The following is a 26,079-nucleotide window of genomic DNA, read 5'->3' on the forward strand; positions in this document are numbered from 1 at the left end:
TTAAGTGCTTCGGTCTGCATCAACCCAAATATTTATTCATAATAAATTTTACCACTTTCACAAGTGAATGAATGGGCTACAGCCCCTACACCAGGAAGGAAAAAGAAAAAACAAAACAAAACAAAACAAAAAGCAGCTAAAAAGGAAATGCCGGACACTGTGATTCATTTGCAACATCCCAAATCTAGGTTATTATTTGTTTTGATACTGAAAAGATACTTCGTGCCTTAACATTAGTCGTACTGTAGAAAGTAAATAAGGTATTTCTGTAGACCTTGATGACATGTACACATTTTTTTTCAAGTAGAATTTAAAAGTCAAAATAACTTCTATTTCTTTTATAATTTACTTTAGAACATAAGATAGAACTCAATCTCTACAGAGAAGGCCAAAACAAAGACTTCTAAAGAAAACTGTTTTGACAAAAAATATAACTAACGTAAAATTATTTTACCTCTACAGAGTTAAGAATATACATTCTTTCCACAACAGTATCTACTACTGAAAACTAATGAAAAGCCTCTTGGAATCACAAGGTATATTCTGATACGTTTTATATCCATCCTCCAAATTTTAATTTGTTAGGTAAGTACACTCTGGAAAGGTAATCTGATGAAAGGAAGGTCAAAGCTTGAATTTCTGCCTTCATTTTAGAGTCCGCCATTATTTCCATCTGCCAATAAAAGTAAAGTACAGCCGTAACAGGGTCCCGTGTGACACTTCTGTTGACTCAAACTAGTAAGTCTAGACTTGTTTTATTCTCCAAAACCGTGGGCAATAGCTTTCGAATCAGCCAGGATATTCCAGAGCTGTCACAGCAAAAAATGTCAGAAGAATACCCAGTATGGCTGTGTGTGATAACTAGGAATGGTCTGGGGTCTTTCTGATTTCTTTCTCTTCTTCCCCCACATCCCCATAAGCTATGGTAAAGCCATAGACAATGGGTATATAACTATGATGAGGATAAATAGATCAGCTCCATCCAGCTGATCTTATCTATTGGCATTCCTAATTCAGTGTTTCAACAACCATTTACCGCCACACAACGCCTATGCTAGTTGTTGGTAATATAATATTTCAAGGAGGATATTTTCAACATATTATGTGAATAGCCACTATGGAAGTTAAAGGCAATAAAACATACAACACTTGAACTTTAGAAAAAAAAACCTACTTCTTTTCTCCAAAATGGTTGGCAAGTAACATAAGGTCTTTTCAGGACACTGTCCAGTTTCATCTGGTCCCGTTTTGTCAGTGGAATTAAAGTATCTCTAGGTATATTTAATCTGGAAAAATATATGAAAAAAATCAGCAAAAACAAAGTGTTCCTATAACTTGAAGAACACATATTTGTTTGTATTTATTATACTATTTCAAGAAACTCTAAAATAACAGATAAGCAAGTTATTTTAAATTCAGAATTTGGGGGATCTGGCATGTCCTAGACCAGCAAGTATTCGGGTTCACGATGGAAGTCTGCTCTAAGTTGTTTTTCTTCACATCACACTCACACGACAGTGAGGAGAAGAACACAGACGCTGGTTACAGACCCTAATGCCAACAGCGCTCACATCAAGCGTGTGGACACCAGTGTGGCTCCCAGAGCACTACGGCCTTGAAGCAGTGAGCTATTTAACGTGTGTGGCCAGCAGCAAGATTCACTGTGGGATCTTAGGCTCCACTGAGCGCTTCATTCTTTGCCATTCATCGAGAATTTTCTGGGCCAAGGAAGTTAGTCTATCACTCACTTCTTTTCACATGTGCGCGCGTGCGCACACACACACGTATCTAGTTTTAAATTTTCGAGAAGTAGGTTGTAATTTTTTTTCTCGGTGTGTGTTTTAAAAATAGAACATGAGGAGTCCAGGATTTATGATGTAGACTAACTTTTGAAATAACAAATCCTGGATTTCCCAGAAGAGCTCCAGTTTCAAACAGTCGTTTTCAATGTCCCCACAATTATGATCATTTGCCAGTGGCAGCTCCCGGATAGGGTGACAATTTGATTAGAAAGGGGGGCCTAGAGGATTTCCCATGAAGCTGTTTACATAGCTATCCCATTTTTCCCCTTACTTCGTTGTACATTTATTTGGAGTGGCTTTGAGGGCGCTGATGGAATTGAGGAGACGCAGCTACGGTTTCTGCACGGCCCTTCGCCTTAGTGATTATCAGACCGTTTGTCCCGAATTCGTTCGGAAGCTTTTCATACAGGCAGATCACCCGAAGGGATTCTGACCGTACACGTACACCAAACTCAACAAAACTTCGAGTCACTGGAGCGTAACTATTCAAAAATCAAAAACTGAATGTTTTACGCCCTCAGTTTTGAAGAAGTGGCAATCACCCAAAACCTGTTCGCGTTCCAAACTTAGGACATAAGGAGCAGTTACCAAGGTTTGCTCACTGCTTAAAGAAATCCGATAAACGTGTTCTCAAGTTCATTCATGCCGGCCAATTAAAACAATAAAATATTTTTAAATATCACATTAAGCAGAGATGAGTAAAAGTGATGATGTCCGATGCTGAGGGACAGGCGGGCTCTTCCTCTCCAGGGAAAACAATTAACCTATCCAGAGGGCAGTCAACGTCTTAAAAATGTGCATACCCTTTGACCCAGCAATTCTGGGAATTCAGCCTTCGGGAGTAAGGGACTAATTAAAGATGTGGGCAGAGATTCAGTTACAGCAGGGTCCATCAAAGCACTATTTATCAGATTATTTGGAAACCACCCAAATGTCTGACTACGAGGCACTGGCTGAATAAACACTGTTACATCCAGAATTGGAACTCAGTAATGGAGGACATTAAAATGAGGTCACGGAACTGTATTTATTGATACGGAAAAGTGATTTCATTGTGTTGTTGTGTGAAAAGAGCAGATTACAAAATAACAGGGTATGATCCCATTTTTGTGAAAAAGTGATGGCTATGTACAGAGAGCAATAATAACGTACAAGGGTGAATAATAACGTACAGATGAACGAACACCGTTCATCTGTAGGTGATTTTTATCTTGTTACATAATGACATTTTTCCTATAGTGAACATGTTATGTTTAACTCGCCAAAATTGAGGCTCCCAAACTTTAAGTAATCTTAACATGAGATTTTCTTATGAAATTAAAAAATTTACATCTATGGTAAAATGGATTCAGGTGCAACCAATGATGTTGTCAATTATTACCATTTAACTACACGCGATGTCTTATACTTTCTGAGTATAAAAATGCCACAAGATCTCTTAACCATAAAGGTGAAACAAAAAATATGTTCCGAGAGTTCAATTAACCAAATTCATTGAAGTTTTAGAAATTGAAACAGACATGGTGACTTTAACTCCTGATTCTCTAACCCTGAGTCACAGCGAACAACATAAAGACGACACACGAAGAGCTTTTTAGGCTCGTTATTATATATTACGATGAGTCATCATTTCAAACACCCTGATTTTACTAAAACCATCTAACCGTTTAATATCAGAAGGGAGGAGACCAAGCCATCTAATAGCTGGAACTGTGAGATTATGGGCTTCAAAAGACATCGCCTAAAATAAAGAACAAAAGTACATTTTTGAGGCTAAAATGCAGAAAGCTAGCATACTTGTTTGTGCAGCCTAATTTTTTACACATTAAGAAAGACGAGTACTAACAACTTCACATGCCCCGAGCCTATGGAACTAAGGAAATCACCAAGAGTTTTGCTAAACTGGGCTTTCAGTGAAGGTTTTAAAACTGCTCTAGTATTTCCACATTGGTTTTATATAAAGTGAAACCATAAATAACCTCTCTGACCTGCATTTGTTGTTGTTTGTGGTTCTATATTTTAACATCTTGCTTCACTATCCTTTTTATCTCAGTATGTAGGTCATATACGTCAGGGATACTCCACGTGCACACCAGTGGTTCCCAAACTTTATCATGCAACAGAATCACTTGGGGCCCAACCCTAGACATTCCAATTCAGGAGGCCTGGATGGGGACTGAGATACACATTTCTAGCAAGTTCCCCGGTAATGCTAACACTGCTTGTCTGGGACTGTACATTGAGAACCACTGATATATGGTAGCTGGGGACTCCGGGGGTGGAATTTGGGGATGTTTTCATTTTACCATCTGGTGGGAGTGAAGGGAATGGGCAACGTCAGAATTCAAGGCTGTATATAACTTCAGAGTTTATTTGGCAATGAGACGTTGTTGTTACGGTGAGGCCCCACAGTCACTAGAACAGGCTGGGAGAGCGGAAGATAATAATGCCTCTTGCCCACAGCTAATCCCATTCTGTCATCTGTGGTCACATTTGGCATGCCAGAAGCTGGAATCACAGCCACTGAAACAGAATGGCCTCAGACTAGGAGAGTAGCTCCCCTGTACATTTTGGGGGTCCTCAGCTAACAAGGGGTCAATACGTGGATACAACAATCACTCTGATGACTATGAACTACCTCAACAGTAGGAGAGGAAAAATACTTCTCTTTACTCACCATAGATCCATACTTATAGATGCACATTATTTCTATGCCTGTTAAAAGAAAGTTACCTTTACAATTAGTTTCTTTGTATATTGCAGGTTAGATCATCATCAATGCTATATGTAACATCTGTAATTCTTATTTTCACAGATACTACCAATAAAAAACTTATGGTTTGGCTTCCTATGGCAAAAATAGCAAGAAATTGCCTCACGTGATTAGAGTCATTAATTTTACTCTAATAACCATATTCTTTTACAATAATCTACGGAAGTGTTCTAAGAGCAGAAGAGCACAACTATGAATATTGTAAACAGGATTTAGTTAAGACAACTGCTTCCAATCATCCCCAACGATAAGTCACCATGTGGGTCGGCGTCCACAAGAGTGAAAACAGGAATGTGAAACGTATCCCACAGCTTCTTGACTAAAAGTCTCGTGTTCAGATCAGGTACCCCCTTTCCCTAAAAGCAAGATTGAAATGACGCAACTTTAGTTCCAGCAGAAGAAAATGACAAAATCTTTTCCTTATTTTATTAATAATTTAAAAGTTAAAAAGTTAGAGTACTTTAAATTTCAGGTGGAAGACTGGTGTAGACTGTGAAAACAATGCAGTCTACACAACAGAGGGAAAAAGGCCCATGTACGTTCCTAACTATGACTCTACTATCCCAGTCCTGGGAAATAATCCTAAGGCAACATTTCGGCAGAAACGGGAATAATAACAAGTCGGACACATATAAAGATGTTCACTGCGGTCTTATTCAAGATGACAAAAACTACCGCAAGTAGCCAAAACAGGTAACAACATGGACACAGGGAGGCAGCGCTGCACACACCTCACGCTGCCTTAGTCCAGCAGGTGTCATGGATTACGCCAGTTTTGGTTTTTTTTTAAGTTGACTCATTTTTGAGAGAGAGAGAGAAAGTGAGCAGGGGAGAGTCAGAGAGAGAGAGAGAGAGAGAGAGAGAGAGAGAGAGAGAGAGAGAGAGAGAGAAACAGAGAGAATCCCAAGCAGGCTCTGCAGTGTCAGCACAGAGCCCTACACAGGGCTCGAACCCATGAACCCCGAGATCATGACCTGAGCTGAACTCAAGAGTTGAACACTCAACTGACTGAGCCACCCGGGGGGCCCTGATTATACCAGTTCATCAACTTCTCCCACACTACCCTGTAGCAGGAAGCTTACCCCCCTCTGCTAACTGATGCCTGTGGCCGCCTGTGTGTCATCTCAACATATACTTCTGCGTTCTTGGCCGTTTGGGGCGCGTATATAAATGTATGCATATGTATGTATATAGAATCAGGCTCCCTTTGATGGAATTAATGCAATTACATGATATGCAAACCCACGGGAGGCAGAACAGAGCAGCTCTTGTGCGTTCAGTCCTCTCCTCCCCGAAGCCCCAGTGTTACCATATCACAGTTGACGCCGGCGGTGGTAGGGGAATGGCGAGTAGGTGACTGAGAGCCTGTGTAAACTCGCTGTGATATTGGAAAATCACTGGTATCTAAGAATTGGGAGCACCACCTTGATTTCAGTCAGATTTGAGGATGCTTAAATAAACACACTGGGGTGCACCTGGGTGGCTCAGGTCCCCATCTCATGGTTGGTGCGTTCCGGCCCCACGTGGGGCTCTGTCTGGGCTGACAGCTCGGAGCCTGGAGCCTGCTTCGGAGTCTGTGTCTCCCTCTCTCTCTGCCCCTCCCCCACTCATGCTCTGTCTCTCTCAGAAATAAACACTGAAAAAATCTTTTAAAAAATGAAAAAAAAATAAACACCTTGGAAATTTTTACTCTACAACCATAAAAGATACACCATATTGCTGACAGAACATTGAGCAAGCCGCACAGATGTTATAAACCCCTCTGGCCAATCCCCAAAGTAGCATGCTAGCCTTGGAATTGAGCTCAAGGTAGGTAACATACCGTAACCATAATGCACGGAGACATCCTGTTGCAAAAGTTGTCATCCAGGAGTCGCTGAAAGGTCGCATCTTTTTCCACAATTAACAGAAATTTTGCATCTGTAATTATATCTGTGACATTAAGGCTGATAATTTGAAGGCAGGAGTATTGCAATTTAATCACCAACTTAATAATGATGCCACATAAATCCATTCAAAAGCAGCTATAGATATAGTATTTTCCTTTTTACCCTCAACTATATAGGCCTATTCACATATTTAGATATCTGTCTCTCCTACTAGTTGGGGATCTCCTAAAAGAATCGTAAAGCAGAAACCATGTGTGTTCATCTTGACCACGATAGGGTCTAGCTTGATGGTTACACATTATGAAGGCTTGGTCTATCGAATGAATGAATGAATGCTCTATGAGCTTAACTAGTTTCCCCACTCAAAGGATACTTCGAATACCTTGAATATTAGATGGCACGGCAACAGCCTAAATAACAAAACAAGATAGCTTTTATTTTAAATAAAAAGCAAGTATAACCACATTCAAAAAATTTATCACAGAAGCCCTACATTTTCATTTTCCTCTGGATATACCAGGCATCAGAGGTTTACTCCTCAGAAAAGAAACAGTAGGAAACAGATATACTCCTCAGTAAGAAAACAGACACGCCACTCAAACTACTTCCTTGCAGGTGAGAATCTCTTGGAAGCTTTGTGGAGATCTGGCTTAGGCAGCAGAAAGGGATGAAATTTAAGGCCTCCTTCTCTTAGAGCGCATGAGCGTCGTCTTGTGTGTTTCTAGACTGCTGTGCATGCTAGTGCTGTGGGCTTTCTAGGTGCCCAAGCCTAACAAATAGTTTAGCATTAAAGGTATCAATTTCAGAACCAGAAAACTGTGTAAAGATTACATAAAGAGTCATGCTAAGATAGCCAAGCTACGTTCTACCTGAAAACAAAGGTACATTTTTTTTTTTGAAGAAAAGCGTATCTTTGTTTATTTCACTATGACATTGGACAATTGGCGTATTCTGAAACTATGTAATGTGCAGGCCCAGAAAGCATATGCCTACTCACTATTCAGTTTTATTTGAAAATCTTAAACTCCAAACTACATAAGAAAGCAGGAAATAAAGCACATTTCAAAAACAAAGGATCTGCAAGGGAGTTAAAGCATGTGAAAACATCAATATGCTTACTGTTGTACCACAGGTACAGTGCACTTTGGTCCCGTCTTCCTCGATATACCTTAAGTTGCCAGCAATTAAACCTTTTGACGTGGATGACTGAAAAAATAATAGCCATACTTGAACACTTTTTCACTAACATATTTTATACTGCTAAGTCAATCCTCATGCTCACCCACCTGACTACATGTGTTTTAGCTCTGATTGGAATTTAAGACGTGAAGGAGAAAATACATAAGGTGTTTAGGCATAAAAAATATTTAGTAATTCACCTGTTTTGGTCCATTCATCCAAGGAAATATATTGAGAGTCGATCATTTAAATTCATAGTGAGAAAAATGTAGTACCAAATAATATCAGAAAAAGGCACAGATTACATTTATTTTTCTATTATAATTTTACACACTTTTATTTTTTTAAGTTTATTTACTTATTTTGAGAGGGGGAGGGACAGCGAGAGAGGGAGAGAGAGAATCCCAAACAAGTTCCATGCTGTCAGCACAGAGCCTGACATGGGGCTCGATCCCACCAACAGTGAGATCATCACCTGAGCTGATACCAAGAGCTGGACGCTTAACCAACTGAGCCACCCAGTGCCCCGCAAATCTATTTAAAAAAAAAAAGTTTTGTATTTAATGGTACTTACTATATGTAGACTCATCCTCGGCACTTTTAGCATACAAGAAATGTCATTGATAATATTGTCCACAACCGTCTGGTTACCAAAAAGTTGGCTGTCAGTATAATATATGTCTCTATGAAAATTAAATATATATTTTTAATTAGCCATGTTCTCTTTGGAGTATTGGAGTATTATTTGCAGGAAGCTTTAATTGGATGAAACACAACATATAAAGAAAGTAATTTTTTACCCACAGTAGACTGTGGCTCTTATGTACCATTTCAAAACATAATAGGAGTTAATCTAAACTAACTCTCACATTGTGTCTTAGCAATTTACCAAAACAAGTATTTACCTTTTGGTTGCGTGAGTGTTGCTCTGTACCAATTTATAAATTATGGACAATATTTTAAGAATGAGAGCTGCAAGATAAGATGCAACAAACAAGTTACTCATCATTTCTCTTATTAATTCAAAACATACTGCTATCAAAGATTTCAACTGCCCCCTGTCACTATCCATGACATTAAAAAAACTGTCATTCCAAAATAGAAGTATTGAGTACAGAATAATAAATTTCCTGAAGCATCAGATAAAACGAATTGCTCTCTGAACAGCAAAACCAAGAGAACACTTTCTCACTGATTCATGTACCTTGTAAATCTATTTGGAAATTACAATCTATTTCCATGGTTATTGACAATGCAAGCTTCGGTAACTCTACTTCAGGTGTAAGGATGGTCTATGAAAGAACTAAAATTATTCAACTAGGAACAACTGAAACCCAGAAAACAACCAAACTTATTTATGACTAAAAGCTAAGAAAGATTAATTTACCAAAATTTTTAACTGATTTTGGTGAATCACTTTTGATTTTTCTCCTGGTACAATGAGGGACCATCTGAAGACCCACAGAATCTTCAAACCTGTCATTTTGTTGAAAGGTAATAAAATAAAAAAAAAAATTAACTTCTAATCACCAAACAATATACACTTAGTGTCCTCTTCCGCACGTAATCTAAATCTTTATTTCTTCTCAGCAGAAGCTTTAGGACAACTTCATTTATAACCTTAGAGAATTCCAGGTGTTAATTAGGTAATTAGCTTTGCGACACACAGAGGTACTAAAATAAAGTGTTTAAAATATGTGAATTAAGTACCTTTAAGTATAATGTGTGTATTTCTTTCCTGGGAAGACATCAACTGTATGTAAACTATTTTCAAATATTTCACAATTTTATTAGCATTTTTGCTTATTTTTCCCATTTAATAATTTTCCTCAATTTAACAAGTTTTGAAATATTGTATTCCTGATTTATCTCCAAAGTTACACTAAATGAAATGACAATTTGTGTTAGGTGGTTACACTGAACTGCCAGGCCTGTCCTAAAGGTGGCAGAAGGGCACCAGGCAAATAGGCCAGGTCTCCGCCGCTTCTGGCCTCGATGAAACCTCTCTTGCAAAATGATGTAGAATGTGATTCAGAAGTTTACAGTTTGTATTAATTAATGACTGTAAAAGAGCATTTAGTGAGTAAGGGGACCCCAAATTACTTTTATTCTGTTTCTGTAACCCTTATGAGAGCTACCACAGTGCTTTTTGCTATTTAGATTCTACAGGCTGAGCCCCTGGAAAAAAAAAAAAAAAAAACAAGCTATGTGAGTAGGTCAGAAGGCTTTGACAAAGTTGTTTGCTCATTTTAACCTCTCGGACACATGACTTAGCAGAGGGGAGATCAACCAGGAGGAAGAGCCTCTGAAGTGTGCTTTATGTTCCAGATACATTTATTTTCATTTCAGTATCAGGATCGGTTGTAGCTTCCCTGAGCAAGCAGTTCACTTTTACAGTATTTTTGCAGAATCCCCCTGGTGGTGTTTCCCCGCTTTGAGTGCTAGAAAAGCTTAGATCCAAGTTTGGAGCCTATTTTTAGCAGGACTGTAAGACTTCATCATATGCGTTTTGACTTCTAGCCTCTTTTGGTGCTTCCTTCATGGTTCCTAGCATTGTTTCCCTTTGCCTTACCTTCCACATCTACTTCTGGTTTAAATGACCTGTCTACGACGTACGTGTTTTTGTAAGCACCCTTAAATCCTTCCAGGAAGGGTAAACGTGGTAAAAATAATGAAATCGGACTAGAACTCTAACTCGAGTAAATTAAAATAATGACATAGATAACTGTATTTAAAAATTAAAAAGGCAACATGCCCACTTTATGTTTTCCCAGCTCGATCTGTTGTCTATTGTGAACACGGGAGCTTTATTTCTTGCCAGGCTGGTGATGACGTCTTGAATAACACTTTCTATAGATGCAAGAACCTCAGAACTGAAACAAGAAACACATTATGATTCAATCTTAATTCTAAATTAGGCCTTTTACAACATGTACCATTCCTCCAGATCAACACTAAAGTAAGTTCTTGTCTCCTTGATTGTTTTTTAAGACTAGGTAATTTCCCCTCTATACCGCTCTCTCCCGCTTTTGACATCAGCATTGCATTAAAACAACTGTATGGATAGCGGTTACTTACAGAGAAATTTCATTTGCTTGTAATTTTACTTCCCAAATAGTTACAACTGAACTAAAATCTCCCTTTTAGACAGTGTTAATGACTAGACAATAGAATTTATAAATATATTTTACATCTCGTCATATTAACCTACTTAAATCCAAACTTGTTGGCTTGAAATACTGCTGATAACTGTTTCAATTAAAAATGATGGAATATTGGCTTTGAGTTGAATTTCTTCCCCAAAAAATGCAATGCAAAAACATTCCAAAAGCAATATTTGTTGTAGCACATTGCCCTGATTGATCTCATGCCTTAAATCTGCCCTTTTGAATTTTAGTGATAGAAAGAGAAAAAAGTTTAATCACTACCATGAAAAGACTTGGCAAAACCATTACACCACTTTACAGCAAAATATTAAGACTTAGCCCAGTTTTCTGTGAGCTGACTTTTAATTTCACAAGCCATCAGCTTCAAAAAATGTCGTTCGGTTATAAATACCATTAGCGTGCTGCCTAAGAAGGGAGATCAAATTAAATGTAGAAAATGGGCAAAATGTAGAATGTTCTAGTTTCCACAGAAACTTCAGAGCTTGCTTTGAAAATGCACAAATCAGAAAGTAAGTTTCAAAAGAATCAGTATTTTCTAACATGGGGAGAGAAAAACGGACTCACATATCTCATTCATTTTTCCAGTTTGGGGGAAAAAAAAGTTGCAAGATTAACACTGTGACAAACCTGAAAATACAATTAGATTACTTTACATCGGAACCGTAAACACGGGACTTCCGTGCCCTCCTTCCCCTCACCCTCATCACTTCTCTCCCAAACTAGTTTCATAAAAATTGGTTTGCTCGTAGGTGTCCCACTTTTGTTGTTCGTTTTGTTTTGTTCTGTTTTGCTTTTGGTAGTCGGCTTAGTCTTAAAAATATGCCGGTAATTTGTTTAGGCTCAAAAACTTTGCAGAGGGGGTCCTGGACAGCTCAGTGGGTTAAGACTCTGACTCTTGATTTCGGCTGGGGTGGTAACCTCATGCTTCATGGGATCTACCCATGCGGTGGGATGGATCTGCGTTGCCAGCGTCGAGCCTGCTCGGGACTCTCTCTCCCTCTCTCTCTGCCCCTCCCCCTCCTCTCAAAACAAGTAAACATCGAAAAACAAAAACAAAACAAACTTTGCCAATAAACCAGAAAAGCCGCCCTAGGAAAAGAACAACAGAGCATTTTAGGCAAAAACGATCCAGAACATAGTCTCTATAGTTCATTCCAAGTTGAGTAGCTGGAGACGCTCCGTAATGACTTCATCAACACCTCACTCTAACCAACTAAGCCAAGCCGCCAACTGCTTTTTCATTGAGGCGCGAACATCCCCTCCACTTCCAAGTTAAGTAAATCCTTGTCGTAGCGTAAACACCTTCTCGTTCACTTTGCTAAAACCCCCTAATTGAGCGGCAGCTCCCAACATTCATGTTCCCTTTCTCTTCCCCACCCCCACCTCCACCCCCACAACCCTGAAAGCGTTTTAGGTTAAAATGCTCTCCAAAAAAAAAAAAAAAAAAAAAAAAAAAAAAAAAAAAAAAAAAATTTTTCTAACAAAGACAAAGCCAAAGTTTAGGTCAGCCTAAACTCCTCGACTGCAGAGAATCTTAGGAAACCTGCGAGCCTAGCTGTGGGGACGCTCCTGGAACATTCTAGATGGCGAACATTCTAGAAAACAAGGGGAAGGGGCTCTGTCACGAGGCTTTTTGAGTTCAAAATGAGAGCTGAGAGCAGAGGAGATGGAGCGCTGCGAAGGACTTCTGTCAGGGTTCATGGGTGGCCTGTGAAGGAGGTCGTCCTGTGGCCTCAACACCTCAGCATCTCAAGGGAGAAGGGAAGGGGCACCAGCCACGTCCCTCCGGAGCGCCTCACGCCCCCACCCCGGGGTGACTGGGGACCCCCGGGGACACCGCTGCTAACCGCCCGGCCTGCGCGCCCCGCAAGGAGCCCTTCTACCTCGAGGCCAGGCGCGTCCCCCCGTCCGCGGGCTCCCCACCGCCTCTCCTCAGGGCGGCCAGCAGCGAAGCCCTGTGTTGGTCCAAAACCTCGAAGAACGAGGCCTCAGGCCCCACCGGCGCAAAGGCCATGGGGGCCGACAGCGACAGGAAGCGCCAAGCGCAGGAACCCCACCAGCGCCCGCGACGGCCCTCCCTGGTACTTGCTGCGCATGCTCCCTGGCGGCGCGTGCCCTTGGTTGGCTTGCTGGCTGGGACTGCGCATGCGCACTGCCTGGGCAGGCGTATAACGACTCTCGCATGCGCATAACGACTCTCACCGAGTTGAATTCGCAGGCGAGCAGGGCTGGATCGGGTGCGGTGCCACCTCGGGAGGCAAAGTGATGGGCCCGGTAGGGACCTGTGTTTGGACTGTTGGACCCGGTTTTCCTTGAAATGGATTTATGGGTTATTTGGGGGGAGGGTGGTATCTAGGGAAAATCGTACCAGCAGTTTTTCATTAAAAGAAGTAGTTCTGGTGATCCACCTGTACACCAGATGCAGTGCTAGGCACTGGGTTCAGCTGTGATCAGAGCAAACAAATCTCCCGGCCTTACTAGCATTCATAGAGCAGCCTCTTTCTTAATTCTCCTAACCATCCCAGGAGGTTCCTGATGTGGTCATGGCGCTTTAGTAGGCGAGGAGGAAGTGAGGTTCACAGCTCAGTCGGGCTATGGTGACATCCCAGCTCGATCACTTGCAAGGATCGCCAGGTTTAGCAAATTGAAATACAGGACGCTCCGTTAAATTTGAATTTCAGATAAACAACAAATACTTTTTTTTTTTTTTTTTAAAGGATAACTAGGTCCCATACCATCTTTGGGACATACTCTTACTAAAAGTTTTCCGACATCCAGTATTTCATCTAGCAATCCTCACATTGGACCACACCCTTGCCTGGCAGATTGGAGATTGGTGAGTTGTGTCTCTCCCCCCCCCCCCCCCCACCCTCTCTTGAAACCTTTGAGCAGAAGGACTCTTGATTCAGGGGGAATGGTGCCTTTGAGAGAGAGGACAATGGGGAGAGACCCTAAAGCAAGGTAGGTCCCAGGCCTCTGGGGGCCTGGTCCTACATGGATGGGAGCCTGAGGGCTTTGCCACGGAAGAGCCACCTGACCGCAGGCCAGCTCCAGAAAACACTTTATTCCCTCACTTGCTGGGTATTTGATAGTTTTGAAACTAAAACTGCTTTGCTGTCAGAAATGACAATGAACCCCCTCTGTTCATAATGGGCACTGAACTGAGGGCCTTTGTTATTCTTATTATCACAAATACTTCCTTACTGCCTGCCCTGAGCTAGGAATTGTCGGGAACTGAGGACCCTGCTGTGAACAAGGCAGGCAGAGTCCTTGCCCTTTGGGAGCTCACCGTCTAAGGAGAGGATAAATAAGTGAACGTTGAGTGATCAAGTTGGCAGGGTGCGTTTAAATCAACAACGCTAAGAGGTAAAAATCATTACCCCCATTTCACCGAGGAAGAAACCGAGGCTTGGGGAGCCATTAGTTTGTGCAAGATTGCACTCTGGTATGTAACAGGGGTGAGAGCGAAATCGTGACCCCGAATTCAAGCTTTTTATCATGGGGACAGGAGGCACCACTACAGGTCTGGCTGGGGAATGTGTAGTGTAATTTGTAGAGGCTTCTCTGGTGATAGAATTATCCCTCTGGCCTCAGTTTTCTCCACTTTGAGATGAGGGCGGTGCCACAGGTGGGCTCTAATTTATCATCCCCCAACGAGGAAGAAACAAAAGGCCTTTGAAGGGAGAGGGCAGGTCAGTGACACCAGCTAGGCTTGTCTGCTGGGAAGTGCCTCTCTCCTGGGACTAGAACCATCTGTCCAGCTGTCTCTGGCTCTCGTGAGGACAGGCCGTTCTGTATCACAGAGCGCTAGGCTCAGCCAGGAGCCGGCGGCCTCACCAGATCTATGGAAAGTCCTGAGCTGGGCAGGGGCACGGGGAGGGGAGGGGATCGACACGGAGAAGGGAACAACCCATAATAAACTTGGCATTCCTGCAGGGAGAAACCACAAGGGGCAGACTTGAAAGGCCTCGCTGTGTTCCCACCGCGGCAGACCAAAGCGGGAGGCGTTAGCTGTCTTTGCAGGAGGCTTTCAGGTATCCAGCCTGCACTCGGCGACTTGCCCTGTGCCCACCACCTCCACATCAAAGTCAACTAGCCCAGCCCCGGGGCCCTGAGGGGAAACCAGAAAACAGATTCCGCCCCTAGCAACGGATCGCAAATGAAACCGGGCAAATGCCCTTTGCGCTTTGCGGGGCAGTCTTGGTATGGGGTTCTGCCTACCTGCTGGCCAGCTGTGCTCGGCACAGGGACAGAGAAGGGTCACAAAGCCGCACTCAAGCTGCTCGGGCCTTTCCCCCGAACCCAGCCTGACATCCGGAAGCTTGTCTGAGGGCCAGAACCGCCCAGTGGGCTGGAAAGGAGCATTATTTAAGTTAGGCACAATGATTGTAGGGAAGGATGGGGAGGCCTTTCTAGCAAAGTGGACAGGAGACGATGCCCCACTTGTTACGTTTAAGCAAGGTGGCTTCTTCAGCAGCTGTAAGTGGATTTTAACATCATATAGAGTGTTGAGGAAAAAAAAAGTAAATTCCACAATCATGGCTTTATTTGGGGGGCTTTATCAGGTGTTTTTATTTTGTATGTATGGGTTTTTTTCGCTTTTAAAAAATTATAAGAAGGATATATGCTTTTCGTAAAATATTTACATAATTCAGAAATTACAAAATGAGAAGGGTTTTCTTTTTATTATTATTATTTTTTTTTTTATTAAATTTTTTTTAACGTTTATTTTCGAGACAGAGACAGCATGAACGGGGAGGGTCAGAGAGAGGGAGGGAGGCACAGAATCTGAAACAGGCTCCAGGCTCTGAGCTGTCAGCACAGAGCCTGACGCGGGGCTCGAACTCACGGACCGTGGGATCATGACCTGAGCCGAAGTCGGATGCTTAACCGACTGAGCCACCCAGGCGCCCCTGAGAAGGGTTTTCAATTAGCAATAATTGCGCCTCGGATAAACCTCATTGGCTACAATACTGCCCCCGCGCAGAGCCTCTCCCAGCATCTACTCACTGCCGTACCTTCATTTGTCCTACTCCGCACTCTGCCTTCCTCCGGACCCTGGAAGGATTCCTTCTCACCCCGGGGCCTTTGCACATGCTCTCTAGCAGTTTGGAATGTTTTGTCTTCTTTCTCTCCTACTCTCCGCCCTCCCTCCCCTAAAGCCAGCTTTGCTAATTCTCCTGTATCCTTCAGATCTCCGTCTGGATCTCCTTGGACCACCCCCAAGTCTTGACCCTTGGTGCCCCCTGTCTCCACATGCCTGCATTCCTTTACCCTGTCAACCCCAGGGACTGAGCTCATCCGGTACCCCACAGTCCCACTGTGCCTGGCACACAGAAGGCACTCCGCAGTATTTGTGGAGCGAATGAATGAATGACGCCTTGTGGGATTCTGTCTGTTATCTGCTTGTAGTATTTCTGTACATCTTTCTGCACATGCCCACATAAGCATCGTTTTTATATGAATAAGACCCTACATTCTCCTGGGATTCTGCCACCGGCCATAATAATAACTGCGGTTTGCTGATGCTCAGACCCTGAGCCGAACTCCATGCACGAAATCTCATTTACTGCCTTTCATTGTATGGGGAGAAAGTCGAGGCTCAAAGAAGTACAATCCGAACTCCTGGCTTCACAGAGAGGCATCTGGCAAAGCTCTGATCCGACAAGAACAGTGTCTGTGCTGTGAGCTACTATATGCTGTTGCCTCAAAGTCAAGGTAATTTGGTGCTGATGAACGGATCCGTTCATTTTTCGTAGGCAGGATGATTCTAGAACAGGATATATGATGTCAAGCCGATCAATACAAGGAAGATGATGCAAATAAGATCAGCAAAATATTCGTGAGCATGTGGGTTATCTTACTGATGAAGGCCTGGAAGTTGTTTGTTTGAGAAAGAGAGTGTGCTGTAATATGTACCCCCAGGGACCCAGCATGAGCTCCTGTGACTCTGGCCAAACCTTTCCATCTACGTCCACCCCCTTCCCAACCCTCCCTCCAGATTCTTTGGAAGCAAATCCTAGGCATCGTATTCTTTCATCTTAAGTATTTGAATGCGCATCTCTAAAAAATAAGGACTCTTTTAAAAATAACTAGAATCCTGGGGTGACTGGGTGGCTCAGTTGGTTAAGCATCTGACTTCTGCTCAGGTCACGGTCTCATGGTTCGTGGGTTCGAGCCCCGCGTCGGGCTCTGTGCTGACAGCTCGGAGCCTGCAGCCTGCTTCAGATTCTGTGTCTCCTTCTCTCCCTGGCCCTCCCCCGCTCAAGTGCACTGGCTCTCTCCCTCTCTCTCTCTTTTTCTCTCTGTCTCAAAAATAATAAACATTTAAAAACTAAAAAAAATAATCGTAATCCCATTTTCATACCAAAAAGAACATATTTTACAATCATCCTTTAATACTTCCTAATATTCTGTCACTGCTAAAATGTCCCCAGTTACTCCACGAATTGTTTTTATAGTTTCTTCTCATCAAGGTGCAGATAAGGCCCATCCCTTCATGGCTGTTGGCTGATACAGCTCTTAAATTTCCTTAATTCTACACCTTCCCCCCCCCCCTTTTCCTTCCTTGCCATTTATTTGTTAAAGATACCGAGTCATTTGTCCCAGAGAGTTTCACGCAATTAATAGTTTGTGGATCGCACCCCTGTGGTGTCATTTAACATGTTTTTCTGTCCCTGGTATTTCCTGTAAGTTGGAAATTAGATTTAGGGGCTTGACTGGTCTTGCTTGGACCTTCCTTTCCTCCTTCCTTCCATCCTTCCATCCTTCCTTCCTTCCTTCCTTCCTTCCTTCCTTCCTTCCTTCCTTCCTTCCCTCCCTCCCTCCCTCCCTTCCCTCCCTCCCTCCTTCCTTCCTTCCTTCCTCCCTTCCTTCCTCCCTTCCTTCCTCCCTTCCTTCCTCCCTTCCTTCCTCCCTTCCCTCCCTCCTTCCTTCCTCCCTTCCTTCCTCCCTTCCTTCCTCCCTTCCTTCCTCCCTTCCTTCCTCCCTTCCTCCTTCCTTCCTTCCTTCCTTCCTTCCTTCCTTCCTTCCCTCCCTCCCTCCCTCCCTCCCTCCCTCCCTCCCTCCTTCCTTCCTTCCTTCCTTCCTTCCTTCCTTCCTTCCTTCCTTCCTTCCCTTTATATATCATAGGTAGTTTGAAATGTGTATATTTCACTATATTTCACTCCACTATAACCTCCTAGGCCCTCTATGGCTGGAGCTTCCAGGTTGAGAAGCTCAGAGCTGGCCTGAGCCTCTCATTAACAGAAAGAGAAGCCCAGCCCAGGAGGCAAAGTCACGCTCAGCAAAAACCCTGCAGGGTTCAGAATCCCTCCACAGAAGACCAACCCAGAGGAGGAAATCCAGGGAGCGATTTTGCAGCCACAGTTTCCCTCCACTTCATGGAAGCGTCCTGTGGATTTGCAGGGAAGGCTCTGCAACCTGGCTCCCTCCTGGCTTGCCAGCTCGCAGAGTGGCTTCTGGCCACGGCCCAGCCTGACTCATCCTCTCTGCTTTTTATTTCTTTCTGCCTCACACCCCAACTGGGCTGCTAATCACTCCCCTCCACCCACTTGTGTGTGTGTGTGTGTGTGTGTGTGTGTGTGTGTGAATTGCTGTAGCCATGGCCTAGAGACACCCCACCACAACTGTTTCCCAGCCCTCCTCCAGCCTCTAGTCTCTGCTTCATTTGAAAAATCAGTTGACACTAAACAGCGCCTTGCTTTGATTTAAGGAGACTTAAAAAAAATTTTAAAGTAGTTCTCATCGTCCCTCTCTGCCACTCCTTTTTCTTCTTTTATTGTTTGTGTTTCATTCTGAAGCCCTCTTGGCAACTGGTTTTGACAGAAAGAGAGCTTTTACCAAAGACCAGAAGGCACATTCAGTGCCCAACACCAAGGTGATAAAACTCCTAAGGTGTTTTCTCCTCCAGCTCCCTCTTCACTACGCCCAAGTCCATACCAGAGGGCTTCCGGATTTACATATTGACCTGGATCATCACACACACGCAGACAAGCGCCTCCCTGGTGCCCAGGGCCCTTCTTGACACGAAGATTACAAAGAGGAAGATCACTGGGGCACCTGGGTGGCTCAGCCGGTCGGGCGTCCAAGTCCCACTTCAGCTCAGGTCATGATCTCACGGTTTGTGAGTTCGAGCCCCGCGTCAGGCCCTGTGCTGACAGCTCAGAGCCTGGAGCCTGCTTCGGATTCTGTGTCTCCCTCTCTCTCTGCCCCTCCCCTGCTCACGCTCGGTCTCCCTCTCTCAAAAATAAATAAACATTTAAGAAAATTAAAAAAAGAAAAAAAGCACGATCACCAAGTGCCATGCATGTGTTGCTGGTATTTTGGTGGGGAAGACAGATCATAAAGAGAAAAACGAACACACGACATAGAGTCAATAATGCTGTGTTGCCTGGAAAAGAAATGCCAGTGTTTGGACAGGAAAGAGTGAAGACGTGAAGACGTGAAGTTGAATACTAAGGAAGGGCCAGCCGCAGGCTGGGGGGAGCAGCACACGCCAAGCCCCTCAGGTCAGATGGGATCAGAGAGCAAGACAGTGTTGGTGGAGGGTGAGAAGGACAGGAAGGTGGTGGAGAGGAGGGGCCGAGGGCCAGACCATCAGAGGCCTGTCCGCCAGCAGGAGGAGTTGGGACTTTGCTATAAGGCAACGATTCCAACTGGGACAGTTTGCTTCCACGGGACATTTGGCAATGTTGGGAGGTGTTTTGGCTGTCACAACCTGGGGGGGACGGTGTGTGTGGGGGTTGCTACTGGCGTATGGTAGGAAGAGGGTGGCGTTAAACATCCTGCAGGGCACAGGGCAGCCCCCACAGCAGAGAATGAACCTGTCCCTGATGTTAATAGCGCCAAGGCTGAGAAAGCCTGCTGGAAAGGCAGGCGGAGGTCATCAGAGGGTTTAGAGCAAGGGAATGACATAAACTGAATCAAGAAGGGAGAATGGATCCCGGGGAGTGAGGGTGGAGGCAGCCAGACCGGGGATAGGAATTGCATCTGTGCAGGCGAGAGGTTCTCCTGGACCAGGACGCTGTCCTCCAAGGTGGAGAGAAGGCACAGGCTTGGGGATGCTTTTCAATCAAAGAAAGCCACGGTCACACATGTTTTGGAAATGCTGCATACTCCACCAAGATAGCAGTCTGGCGTGAATCCCACAGCGAGATTGGTTGGGTTCAAACCTTGGCCTTGCCCCCTGCTCAGGCTGTGTGATCTTGAGTAAGTGTCTCAACCTCTCTGTGCTTCAGTTTTTTCCACTTCTAAAATAAGAATAAGAATAGTACCTACCTCCCAGGGTAGATTGTTAGTATGTGGGTTGATTTGCTAGTATGTGTAAATGAGTTCGTATATGCCTGGCCCATCGTGGACACTCGACAGACTTTACCTGTTATTCGAGCGCATCCCCGTTAAGGGTGCCACCACGTGTGTCCACAAATGCAAGGCTGTGCATAAAAATCTTACTGAACCTGTGTAACCCGCATTTGCCAAATTTCCGTTTTTCGTGCCTCTTCCTCAGCGACACGCAGAAAACCAGAAATCCATAGAACATTTTAAAATCTGTAGAAACTTTAAAGAACAGCTATCCTGAGATGTAAGTCACCCGGCATGAAATCCACCCTCCCAAAGTTCACAGGGTGCATTCACAGAGCTGTGCAGCCATCATCCCGATCTACTTGGAGAACATTTTCGTGTCCCTCCACCCGCCCCCCAAGAAACCCCCTGTTAGTCACTTCTGTCTCGTTGCCCCCAGCAGCCTTCCGTCTTTATAGATCTGCGTGTTGTGGACAATTCACATAAATGCAGTCCTACAACAAGGGGCCTTGTGGGACTGGCTTTCTTCACTCAGCGTGTTTTCAAGGTTCATCTACGTGTATCTGTGCTTTTTCTTCTTCCTGGCCAAGTAAATATCCCACTGTATGGAGAGCACCATTTTGGTTTGCCCGTTCCTTACTTGGTGGGCGTTTAGGTGGTTTCCACCTTTAGGAATGACGTCGCCACGAACATTCCCGTACAAGTTTTCACATGGATGTATGTTTGCATCGCTCTTGGGTCCAGACCTCGGACTGAAGTGGCTGGTGCGTGTGCGGCATCTTGCAGAAGAGGGCGCTCTCGGAGATGGGTAGGTGCCGTCGTTGTTGTCTGCTCTGCCAATTTCCTTCCTCCTCCTTCCTTCCTGCGCCCCCTCGCCCCGCTCCCCTCACCCCCTCCACTCTCTTCACCATCCCGGGTGCAGGTCAGAACTTTGCCACTTCCCAGATGTGTGGTCTTGAGCAAGAGATGTGCGCTTCGCTAAGCCTCCGTTTTCTCCTCTGTCAAGTGGGAATCGGACGAAAGGAGGCGGTTTGTGGAAAGCGCTTGCTCTGGTGTCTGAAGCCGGTATTGTGAGACTTACTGCGAGAAGTTTCCTACCTTGGTAGACGTGGTTGCAAACGTGTAAAGGGTTCCTGGGCTTGTCTCTGAACAGGACACGGGACGTGCACGTCCTCACCTCTGCCAGCTTTTGCCGAACGAATCTCTGAAGTGACCACCCCGATGCCACTCCTTGTCTTTTTTCCTTTTTGCCTTTCGGAGGGTGTGAAAAGGTGTGACTTTACGATTTTGATTTGGGTGCCTGCCACTTCCCTGGGACTGTTTAGCACCTGCAGACACCCTGTGAGGCAGGCGCTGATCTCTCCCCATCCTGCAGATGAAGAAACCAGCTTTGAGAGGTGAAGGGCTGGCCCGCGACTTTGGAGCTCGGGCGGTCTGGCTCCGATGCCTGGGCTCCCTGCCTCCGCTTCACTGGGCCTCCTGTGGAGCCCGGCGCTGGCAGATAAACACGAGCGAGACCTCGCTGTGACTAAGACCATTAAGAAATCTAAGAAACATGTGCATCCTTTCATTCGACAAATATTTATTGAGCATTTACTCGGTGCCAGGCTCTGCAAACAAAATAAAGTCCCTGTCGCCAGGGCTGGCAGTCCAGCGGGGGGAGGGAGAGAGAATAAATCTGTACCGTCACGTAAGCTCTGCGAAGAAAAACAAAGCAGCGTTAAGGAGCTGGAGAGGAAGAGGGGCGCTGTTTCTGTCGGGAGGTCGAGGAGGTCTCGTCAAGGAGGTAGCATTCGTACAGAAACACGATGAAGTGGGTCGGGAGCCACACGGGCACCGGCCGGGAGAGCTGTTTGGGGGAGGGGATAGCACCTTCGGGCTTCGAAGGAGAACGCGGTTGGGATGTTGAGGGAGCTCGAGAATCCTCCAGCTGGCCTCCCAAGATCCCCGCCCTCTGCTTATTCATCCAAACACGAATCTAGGTGCTGCCGTGCGCGGACTTTGTGTTTGTAATTAAAGCCCCAAGTCAGTTGACCTTGGGATACAGAGGTAAGATGGGCGCATCTGACCTCGTCAGGGGAGCCCCTCGGAGGCAGAAAGTCGGCCCTCTGCGGCTGGAGGCCAGAGGAAATGTCAGAGGGCCTGGAAGCCGAGAGGATTTGATGTGCGGTGGCTGGCTGAGGTACAGGGGACCGTGACATGGTGGCCTCTGGGAGCTGGGAGCTTCCCCGGGGCCGAAATCCACCAAGGAGGTGGGGGCTGCAGTCCTGCAAACACGAGGAACAGATTCTGCCAATGACAGGAATGAGCTTGGTGGGGCGCCTGGGGGCTCAGTCGGTTAAGCATCCGGCTTTTGATTTGGACTCAGGCCACGATCTCACCGTTCACGAGTTTGAGCCCCGTGTCGGCTCTGTGCTGACAGCTCGGAGCTTCCTTGGGATTCTCTCTCCCACTTTACCCCTTCCCGGCTCAAGCTCACACACTCTCTCTCAAAGTAACTAAATGAACTTTTTTTTTTTTTTTTTTTTTAAAGGAATGAGCTTGTAAGAGAACCCTCAGCTCCAGGAGAGAGTGCAGCTGGCCAACACCTTCCCTGCAGCCTGAGCGAAGGACCAGCCACGCTGTGCCGCACTTCCAAGCCACACAACCGTGAGCTCGTAAAAAGGTGTTGTTTTAAGCTCCTGAATTTGAGTCGTTCGTCACGTGGCACAGAAAACGGATACAGAGGTCGCGTAACTACCACCGGGTGAAGCCCGGGAGGTAACAGGCCAGACCCTGCAGGGCCATCGGCCGCGGGAAGGACTTTGCATTTGTGCTGAGGGACCCAGAAAACCACGCCAAGTGCGTAATTCTCAGACGTCCTCGCCCTCTGTTCCCCTTCGCCCTTCTCTCATTTTCCGTCCTGCCCGGTTTTCATTCCATCGCCACCCCCTACCTCCTTATATCTGTCTACCGAGGTGTGTTTGCGGATCGCCCGGGGCACTGTTGACTGTGAGTGACGGGAAATCTCACAAATTACTTAACTCCCAAATCCAGGACTTCAGGAATGGCTGGATCCAGGAGCTCAAGGATTACTTTCAGAAGTCTGCGTCTTTCCCTCCCTCTACCTTGCTGTCTTCTGCCTTGTCTTCTGCCTCACCTTCGTTCTCTGGCAGGTCCTCCCCACATGGTGGCTGAGATGACCACCAGCAGTTGGGAGTCGCAGCCTGTCACCTTAACAATCCGGTCAGAGACCCCACCTTTCCACATGGCTCCCCTAAGAGTCCTGGGATGACCCGGAAAGGCTCAGCTTGGGTCACATGACCGATGCAGAACCAATCACAAAGGGCGGGGGAAGGGGCACTGCAGAGGGGAGGCCTCAGCCCCATACCTGTTCCTGGGGCGGGGGGGGGGGTGCTGGGTGGGGAGCAAGGGGCCTGCAGGGCTACCTTGAAAGCCCCCAGACTGAGAAAGGGGAGGGAGGGATGGTCCTTTGGGGCCTTTCGGGGGGGTCACTGGGGTGCTGTGGATAGTGAAGCGGGGGGGGGAGACGCTGGTGGGGCAGAGCCAGCACCCAGCACCCACTGGCGCCCAGCTCCTCCCACGTCTCTGGGCGCCGCGGGGGCCCGGGTGCCGTGGGCGATACGGCTTCTGCAGGGAGACTCCAGCCCACCCTGTGTTCGCTCCCGCTCCGGTTGTGGGGCCCTCGCTTCCCCCCTCGTTATCTCTGCATCCTATTAGATCCTGGCACAGGCAGCGGGCGGAGGTGGAAACGCCACACCAGCCTGCCTTTGCCCCGGTTGTTTACTGGGGAAATAAATAGAGAAAGAAACTCGGCAGAACAGATGCTTGGACCGACGCAGAGGCCTTGGGAGGCTCGTGCGGTGGAGTCGTCTTCATAAACAGACGCCGAGAGGAGCAGCCCGGAAAGTCTGTCCAAGCTCCAAACAAACGAGGACCCGGAGCCAAGCGTGAGGCCAGCCGGAAGGTCCCAGCCAGGGAGGGAGAGCCCTGGGGTGGGGGCGGTCCAACAGGACGCCCAGCCCTTTGCTCGCGCGTGGGGGCGGGGTGGGGGGAGTTGGAGGAGAGGGGTGGGGGGCGCCAACATCAGTATCTTCCCCTTGCTGCTTTTTAAAGGCAGTGTTGGAAAGAGGGCTGGGGGGACAGGTATGCTGGTTGGCTCTGAGACCCTCCCCTCCCCAGACACCGGCATGCACTGTGCTTGGCCTGACAGTGGCCTGTGAGGACGTGATGGGTGCCCCTCCCCCTGCCCCCCAACCCCATTCTGCTGCTGCAGCTACACCAGCCTCCAGGGCCTCCTTGGCTGTTCCGGAAATACACCCGTTTGCTCCTGCCTCAGGGCCCTTGCACCTGCTGCTCCCCCCCGCCCCCCAGCAACACTCTTCCCACACACTGTCCTGCGCCTTGCTCCCTCACTTCCTTTAAGCTTCTGCCCTCTTAAGTCATAGGACTTTGGATGAGGCTTAGTTATGCGGCAATTAGCAACCCCAGACTCTCCGAGTCTGTGCAGGGTGAAGGGTCACCTCTCACACACACTACACATCCCGTGTCATGGCCTGGGGGGCGCTGTTGGTCACTCAGAGCCCCAGGCTGACCCAGGCGCCTCTATTTGTATTTTCATGGTGACCGGAGCTGTGGGAAGTCACGCAGCGGCTCTGCAGTTCCTCCCAGAACTGGCACCTGTCACGTGTCTTTGGCCAAAGCAAGTCACAAGGGTCCGGAAGACATTGGGGGAACAGCTCCATGTTACCCTGTTCCTGAGACACTCTGTGTCTGTGCCCCCCCCCCCCCGCCGTGCCCTGGTTCTCTGCTGCGCCCCTCCCTACGTGAGGTTGGCTACAGTTGGTTGCTTATTATTTCCTTCTCCCCCTAAAATCTAGGCCCCCGGAGGGCGGGCTCTGTCTGCTTCTGTTCGCTACTATACTGCAGCACTTAGAACACTGCCTGGTATACAGTAGGCACTCAAATAACATTTAGTCGTGTCGATCATAGTAGGATGGAGAGTTAATGTCTAAGGATGCTTACTGGGGGTGGGCACCATGCTGAGTGCTGTTCGTGGATTGACTCCTTCATCCCTATCTCGGGCCTAGGGGGAGGCAGGGCTGCCGTGACCCCCGTTTTCCATACATGGACACTGAGGCTCAGAGGGGTCAAGACACTTGCCCGAGGCCACACAGCAAGTTAGTGGGCAGAGCCAGCCTCCTGACCTCTGAGAGGTCCTGCTGGGCCCAACTCCATGTGATCGGGGCGGAGAGTCACCACACCAGCTGGATGTCCTGTGTGTGCGGGGACGGGGCTGCGGGAACACGTGCAGAAGGCAGGGTCACAGTGGCAGTGGCTTCGTCTTTATCGCTCGCCGGGTACTGCGCTTAGTGGGGCACATCCCATTTCATGCTTAGGAATCCCCCCTCCGCTCCTTCCTGGCCCCTCTCACCTGTGTGAGACTGTGACTAGGGGCCTCCGTTTGCCCATCTGTAGAGTGGGGGGGGGGGGTGACCATCGTAGCTGCCTGACGGGGTTGTGAGGCTAAAATGCACTGACAGCGTGAAGTGTTCAATACGCGGGAGGAACCCCGGTTTAGCGTCTGTCCTGAAACATTCGGCGTCTGCAGGAGTCGGCATGTTCATCGCCTCACTGTTTGCAAAAGCAAGAACGTTGCCAACACTCAAATATTCTCCGGTTCTTGGACTCGACCAGCATTTTGCAGACACACAACGGAAACCCGGGAGGCCGATTGTGGGAACGGGTACCAGCCAGGTACGCTTCGGGGGGAAAGCCGCGTGTGTCCCATAATCCCACTTCAGTGGATTATACTTTGGCCTTCTGTATTACACATTTCTGAAATGTTTAAACAGTTTATTTTATTTCTTTTTTTCACAGAGAGAGAGAGAGTGAGCTGGGGGGTGGGGGAACAGAGGGAAGGAGAGGAAGAGAATCCCAAGCAGGCTCCCCACTCAGCACAGAGC

General features: G+C 46.6%; 1 protein-coding gene, 1 long non-coding RNA gene and 1 pseudogene across 6 annotated transcripts; 1 reads left to right on the plus strand and 2 right to left on the minus strand.

The window, feature by feature from the left end:
* On the minus strand, nucleotides 1–12,918 carry SPO11 (SPO11 initiator of meiotic double stranded breaks). Of its 4 annotated transcripts, none has more exons than XM_019826320.2 (13): nucleotides 12,694–12,918; nucleotides 10,403–10,516; nucleotides 9,031–9,119; nucleotides 8,549–8,615; nucleotides 8,218–8,326; nucleotides 7,584–7,670; nucleotides 6,838–6,874; nucleotides 6,398–6,495; nucleotides 4,832–4,931; nucleotides 4,480–4,517; nucleotides 3,467–3,543; nucleotides 1,175–1,286; nucleotides 1–673 (listed from the first exon to the last, which is right to left on the minus strand). In XM_019826320.2, the coding sequence occupies exons 1-13, from the start codon at nucleotides 12,822–12,824 to the stop codon at nucleotides 554–556; spliced, it is 1,179 nt and encodes a 392-aa protein (XP_019681879.1). In that variant the 5' UTR covers nucleotides 12,825–12,918; the 3' UTR covers nucleotides 1–553. The 4 variants fall into 4 exon arrangements, with proteins under 4 accessions (XP_019681879.1, XP_003983400.1, XP_044909393.1 ...); XM_003983351.4 differs by having other exon boundaries at nucleotides 6,398–6,507; nucleotides 12,694–12,917; XM_045053457.1 differs by lacking the exon at nucleotides 1–673 and adding an exon at nucleotides 741–809 and having other exon boundaries at nucleotides 6,398–6,507.
* LOC109497908 lies at nucleotides 12,919–23,488 on the plus strand. 2 transcript variants are annotated; one of them, XR_002740903.2, is made up of 4 exons: nucleotides 12,919–13,084; nucleotides 13,528–13,646; nucleotides 22,647–22,954; nucleotides 23,071–23,488. It is a non-coding gene; the product is annotated as an uncharacterized LOC109497908 (long non-coding RNA). The 2 variants fall into 2 exon arrangements; XR_006595024.1 differs by having other exon boundaries at nucleotides 23,269–23,488.
* Nucleotides 15,683–15,801, minus strand: LOC111560004 (annotated as a pseudogene).
* Nucleotides 23,489–26,079: the final 2,591 nt, after the last annotated feature.

The sequence above is a fragment of the Felis catus genome, chromosome A3, assembly GCF_018350175.1.
Source record: "Felis catus isolate Fca126 chromosome A3, F.catus_Fca126_mat1.0, whole genome shotgun sequence".
Classification (NCBI taxonomy): Eukaryota; Metazoa; Chordata; class Mammalia; order Carnivora; family Felidae; genus Felis; species Felis catus.

What these genes read in the sequence shown, in the direction of transcription:
- SPO11 (XM_003983351.4), bottom strand. Translation starts at nt 12,824, where the DNA reads ATGGCCTTTGCGCCGGTGGGGCCTGAGGCCTCGTTCTTCGAGGTTTTG. An exon ending in AAAATCAGTTAAAAATTTTG is followed by an intron (nt 8,616 to 9,030) that starts GTAAATTAATCT and finishes CTTATCTTGCAG; the next exon opens with CTCTCATTCTTAAAATATTG. An exon ending in ACTGTACCTGTGGTACAACA is followed by an intron (nt 6,875 to 7,583) that starts GTAAGCATATTG and finishes TTTGTTATTTAG; the next exon opens with GCTGTTGCCGTGCCATCTAA.